General features: G+C 43.9%; 1 protein-coding gene across 3 annotated transcripts in view; it reads right to left on the reverse strand.

The window, feature by feature from the left end:
- The window catches only part of DSCAM (DS cell adhesion molecule), a 478,363-nt gene extending 473,265 nt beyond the window's left edge, over positions 1 to 5,098 (reverse strand). For all 3 annotated transcript variants that reach the window (XM_032188234.1, XM_032188242.1, XM_032188250.1), the window contains exon 1: positions 5,039 to 5,098. In XM_032188234.1, the coding sequence (XP_032044125.1) occupies positions 5,039 to 5,081 (43 nt within the window). In that variant the 5' untranslated portion in view covers positions 5,082 to 5,098. The remainder of the gene's footprint in view (positions 1 to 5,038) is intronic.
- Positions 5,099 to 6,000: the final 902 nt, after the last annotated feature.

A 6,000-nucleotide genomic window follows, 5' to 3' on the forward strand; every position in this document is an offset into this window, starting at 1 on the left:
CTTCCTTCTCCAGTTCTTAAAGTGAAAACTGGAATTAGTGCATTCCCCAATGGAAATCTGAAAGATCTCTAGACTGACAGACCAAGACATAGCATGTTTCAATTAAAATCGAAGTCTAAATGAGTAGTACATTTGAAGAGGCCTTGATTTGACACGTTAACTAGGGTAAACTTTAAGGGAAAAGAGTGCTATCCATATGTTTTACTCCTCAGTTCATTACCCGCAATCTCCCTCCACACACCCCCCCCCCCCCCCAAGACGTTCAGTTTCATATCTTTTTCTTGTTATCTTTTCAATGTTTATTGAATAGGTAAAGGAGATTATTTTCACTCTCCAATCACCACTGCCCCTGAGAAAATGACATATTCATGAGGACACTTATCCAGGCAGAGAGACAAAAAGTTGAGGTCCATCCTGAGCACAGCTGCTGCTGTAATCAGAGCCTTGCACAGCTCATGTGCTACAGGAACTTTACAGATGAGCTGCTCATTAAAACCCACAAGATTTTCCCAAATAATCTAATTTAATGGTATATTACATGACAAAATTTACTCAAAAACAAACAAAATTGAAACCAACTCAAAACTTCTCTGGATGCAGCATCATTGAGGAGACACCCCTGAAATCAGCAAGAAAACCAGCACATAGCTGCAAGCTACTTCGCAGGGTTTATGGTTTTGTTTTTATCATTTGCAGAAATCAACCTAACTTTAAACTGTTCCCAAAACAACCTTCATTGTCACACACATCTGTTATTCAGCCCTTGTGGAAAGAAAATGCAGTGTCCACTAGTCAAAAAGTTTAGTGACCACTTATTTAAAGAAAAAAAAAAAAGACAAAACGCCTCCTTTGGGTACCGTGCATTTTCACTGCTTGTCAGAAATGCCGCCAGACTCGTGTGGTTTGCTGCCCACTAGTGTCGTGTGGCACCAGCTCAGCTGTGCCGGCAGCATCCTGCATCAAGCCACGCTAAGGCCTGGGGTCATCCCTCCTGAGCACAGCCCAGGGTGAAGGCTTTCTTTTGAAATGGGAATAGAGATCTCCAGTGTGCTTGGACTTCTTAGCTATTACAGATTTCTCTATTAGACATCGGGTAATGAATTAATAGCTATTTGTAGCTGATGGGTAACACAAGATTAGAAACACCATCAGCTGTGTTGTGCTTTCCACAAACATACAGTCACCTCAATGCTTCCTGCACATGCAGTGACACTTCTAAGGAAAAGATTTGGTTATGCAGTTCCACATAAGCTATACACATACTACAATGTTTCTACAAAGATTTTAGAGATGATTTCTCTTCCTTAAATGTTTCGTGCCTAGCACAGTCACCATTTTCTTTGGAGTGCATCACTGGCACCACCAGCACTATCGATGCTGCTCCTCCTCCAGCCTAACCCCTGCTCTCAGCTCAGTGCGCTGCTATTCTCAGTATTCTAGTGCACTACTAAAACCCATAGTTGTAGACACAGGGAGAGGGAAAGAGATGTGTGTGTACTCTAGACTTGCAGGTTCAAATGGGAAGTAATTTTAATGGGAATTTATTTTTAGTGTCAACTGTACTGCATCGTGTGTCTCCTGATGCTCCGTTCATTTCAGCAGAACTCTGGACACCAGGCACATAAGAAATGCAGCCAGAAAGCAGACTGCAAATTGGTTCAGCATACCTATACCACAGATTAAATGCTATTGGATGATATTAATTTCTGAAAAGAGCACCCTTAATTCTGAACTAACTTTATCACACAAAATTATAACCAGGATTTTGAAGGAGGGTGTTCTCTTTTCATGGTCTCCCCTCCCTGCTATCAGCAAAATACCCCCTTACTGGTTATGACCAGGCTATAATGGACTTTCTTCATCAGCACCGTTGAATGTACATGTTTGCTTATGGAATACTTCAGTATAGTAACATAGAAGGCAGTACAGGTACAGTAATCTTGAAGATAATTTCAAGTATTGCTCAGGATTGTAACTGAGCATGACTCAGGTTTTCACAGTGGTGAATGCAGCTGCATAGCTCCCACTGATGTCTGTACAGTCCCGTGCACTTATTAAGGTTGAAATGCTTTTACTAGGGCTGCAGTACGTTTGTGGTTAACAGTACCTGTTACCTGTATTTTTAAGAAACTCTCAGCATGGAGAGTTTAAAGCCTTTATAAATCAAAGAACTTTAACAGGGTATTTGGGAAGGTTTTGTTTCAGAAATACTAATTGGATGTAACAGCATGTCAGTATTTTATTGTCCCCAGAAGGAAGCTGTTTTACAAACACAAAGCCTACCCAGTGGCACCACTCATATCTAATTTGACAAAATGTATTTGTGCTGAGTGACTGCAGGGAAATATGGGGGCCAATCTTGCTATTGTTATTCTGATAATTTCCATTATCTTCAGTAGAAATTTAGCCCAAGACAACAACTACAGGGTTAAAAAATGAATTAACACTTTATGGGTTTAAGCTACCTATTCCTCCCTTCCCCCCAAAAAAAAAAAAAAAAAAAAAAAAAAAAAAACACAATGTCACAGATTATAAACATGAACAATCTTACACATTTTAAGGTTAAAATTAGAATGAGATGTAACACAGTTGAAAACCACTCATACATGTACTTGTTTTTGAAGTTAATTCAGTATGGTTCCATAAGGAGTTAAATAAGAAGCTAAATAAGCTTTGGTAGCTTCAGCATCTCCCCCCTCCTCAAAGATATAGTCATAGAAGAACACTACCTCTCACACAATGGAATTAGATATAGTTATAGATAGAATAATGAAAACAAATGTATATGTGACATTTCTATTTATATATGCAGTCATTTCCTTCAAAGAGATACATATCTGATATGACAGTGCATTAAAACCTGAAGTCCTTTAAAAATATTATTCTCTGACTCTTGGCTCTGATACAATAGTCAGAAATAAAACTGAACAACTTGGGTTTTATTATTAGTACTACTGAATATGAAGATAGGTGTCAGTTCCAAAATTTTCCTTTAAAAAGGTTCAAAATGCATACCTATATTGACATCAGGTATGATGTCAGAAATAAAAACACTTAAGTTTGCAAAGAATCATTGAACCATCCATTAAGTGTTTCTACAATGCTTTTATCTTACAATACCAGCATACATAAAATATTTTATTTTAGTAACCTGGATGCACAAGTGCATAAACATTGCTGCATGACAGTATAGAATCTATGCAGATGCATGTACCACTTACATTTTACACTATTAAAAACAAAAACATTTGGAATCCAATTTCCTGTTTGACTGTGGTCCAAAAACACATGGATACTGAAAGTGAAATTACTACTTACTTCATAGATAAAGGAATAAATTAAAGCAATTTCTATATTATTTCAACCTCGTAAAGTAAAATTATTCGGTTCCTTCAAAATCCTTTGGGGGAGAAGGGAACTACCTAACTTGGAGCATATGATATATATATATATATATATATATATATATATATATATAATCAGTACAGCAGACGAAAGTATATATGTTCTTTTTAAAAAACGTAAGATTTCTGTATAGAAAGAGTGTTCCTTTCTGTGCAAATCTAGGATTAACTGAACGGCACTGGTAAAAAAAATAGATATACTTTCAGACTGATTCTGTCTCATTGATAGCGAGTATCTCCTTCCAAGAGATCTGCCTGAATAGAACAGAGAAAGGCACAGTGCTGCCTGACAGAAATAAATAAATAAATAAGCAAGCAACCTCTTAATGTTAAAACTTGTTGCAGTTGTCTTACTGCTAGACAAAATAAAAAAATGTAAAGTTTAAGGTTTGAAGATTTTCAGTCATTTTGCATTCTGCAGTACCTGGAACATGAAAAAATCTCAAGATAGCCCTAAACACATGCTTAAGATTCACCTCCTGATTTATGACCTATCCAGCTAGTTGCACTGGACTGGCCATGCCTGTCAATGCATTTCCTCATCCAGTGTATACTTAAGCAGACGTGAAGACACCCTCATCCAGCATTCGTCCCTCACCCTCTGGTAGAGGTTCAATTATTTGTATCTTCCAGGAAAGCCTTACGCTCTGCCCTCTGCTTCTCTCCCATTCATTCAATGCAAGAATCATTTTCCCACTCTACCTGCTTTGCCTATATTGGAAATTGTGTGTTTAATCTTTCTGTTTTAACTGTCAGGGTGTAATGTATTATAGGCAATGCTATGTTCTCAAATCCGAGAAGCAGGTGATGTAGTGGAATAGCTAGAATCACACACTACAGCAGAATTTGTTTTCCATCCTTAAAACCGCACTGATAACACACATCTTAATAAAAGTTATGCAGTTTAAACATGTTTTATGTGACTCTTTTCAATCACACTTAAAATAATAATATTACTTAAAATAATAATATTCGAGAAGCTACAAAAAAAAAAAAAAAAAAAAAAAAAAGGTCAGAGAGTTTGCAGAATGAAGAGAAAATAAAACAGAATAGGTTTATCCTCATTACATCTCCACTCTAATTTCTCCTTCCTAACTTTATAATCGACTGTCTCGAACATTTTCAGATGATGTAATGCTTATCCGTGCATATTTTTACATAAGTGACTGAGGGGGGGATAAAAAACCAAACTACCGGGGAGCAGGTAGATTTTTAGTGAAATAACGGAGAGGAAATAATCTGAAAGTATTTGAAAAAAAAATACTAAGGAAAGGAAAAAAAATAAGAAAAGAAAAAAAAATGAAATTGTTAGGTGAAAGCGCGGGGCGATTAAGAAGCAAAGGTAAAAGCAGGAAAGGTCTCAGCGCGAAAGCTAGGGATGAAAGCCCTTCAGACAGCCTCCGCGCACTCAGCCGGCACTTAGCAAAAATTCCGCACTCGGGCGGTTCGGGAGGCGAGGGAAAGCGCCTCCATCCCCAGCCCTGCCAGCCCCGTCTTCCCCCGCCCGGCGGGGACCGGCGGCTCCCGGGGCGCCTTCGCCCTTCTCCCGGCGGCCGCGTCCGGCACAAAGGGCGCCGCGGCGACCCTCGCCCCTCTCCCGGCAAGCCGAGGGGACCCCCCCGCGCCGCGCTCACCGTGCGAGATGCTGTGGAGCAAGGCGACGGCCAACATCCACATGCCCCCGCCGCTGCCCCTCGCCCGCCGCGCCCACGGCCGGGCCGGAGCCGCCAGGCAGCGCGCACCGGGTCCGGCCGCCTGGGCCGGGGGCTGCTGGCAGCCTGCGGGGCCGCCGGTCCGCGCAGCGAGCGCTCAGCCCCGCCTGCAGCCCCGCGGCTCCGCCGACGCTCGCCTGCCGGCTCTCGGGCGGGGGAAGAGGCGGCCGGCGGCGGGGGCGGGCGGCGGGGGCGCGGCGCCCAGGTGCGTCCTCGGCGCGGGGAGACGCCCGCGGGGCCGCGCCGGCAGGGCCACAGGTGAGGAGCGGGGCCTCCGGCGCCGGCACCCGAGCATCCCCGGCCCAGGCGGCCGGCCCGCAGCCCGCAGCCCCCAGCGCCGAGACCCCAGCCCCGGCCAGCCGGCTCCTCACGCAGCGCCCGGCGGCCCGGCGGCAGGCGGGCACATCTCCTCTCCTCGCCTCTCCCCTCCTCTCCTCTTTTCTCCCCTCCTCTCTCCTCCACTCCCCTTCTCTCCTCTCCTCTCCCCTCGCCTGTCGGATCGCGCCGGTCCCGCTGCTCGGCCCCCTGCCTCCCGCAGTCTTAAAGCAGCACCGAGGCTCCGCGGCGGAAAAAAAAAACCCAAGACCAATAGAAGGACGCAGAGGAATAGCCTGCCTTTCAATAGTTGGCTGAACTGCGGCCGTTTGGCATCAGCTGAGTTGTATATGACTAATGTGTTGACAAGTCGTGGGGGGGGACCGGAGGAGGGGGCCCTGCTGGAAGGTCACAGCCCAGGCAGGCGAGCACGTCCAAGAACCGACTAGGAGTCTTTGCACAGCTGAAAGAGGGGGAAGAAACTTCTGCCTTTCCCAGTACTTCCACAGCCCCAGATATAGTTTGGCCTTTCATGTGGTTCTTTTTTTTTTCCTGTGGTAACAAATTCA

Source organism: Aythya fuligula, chromosome 1, assembly GCF_009819795.1.
Source record: "Aythya fuligula isolate bAytFul2 chromosome 1, bAytFul2.pri, whole genome shotgun sequence".
NCBI lineage: Eukaryota > Metazoa > Chordata > Aves > Anseriformes > Anatidae > Aythya > Aythya fuligula.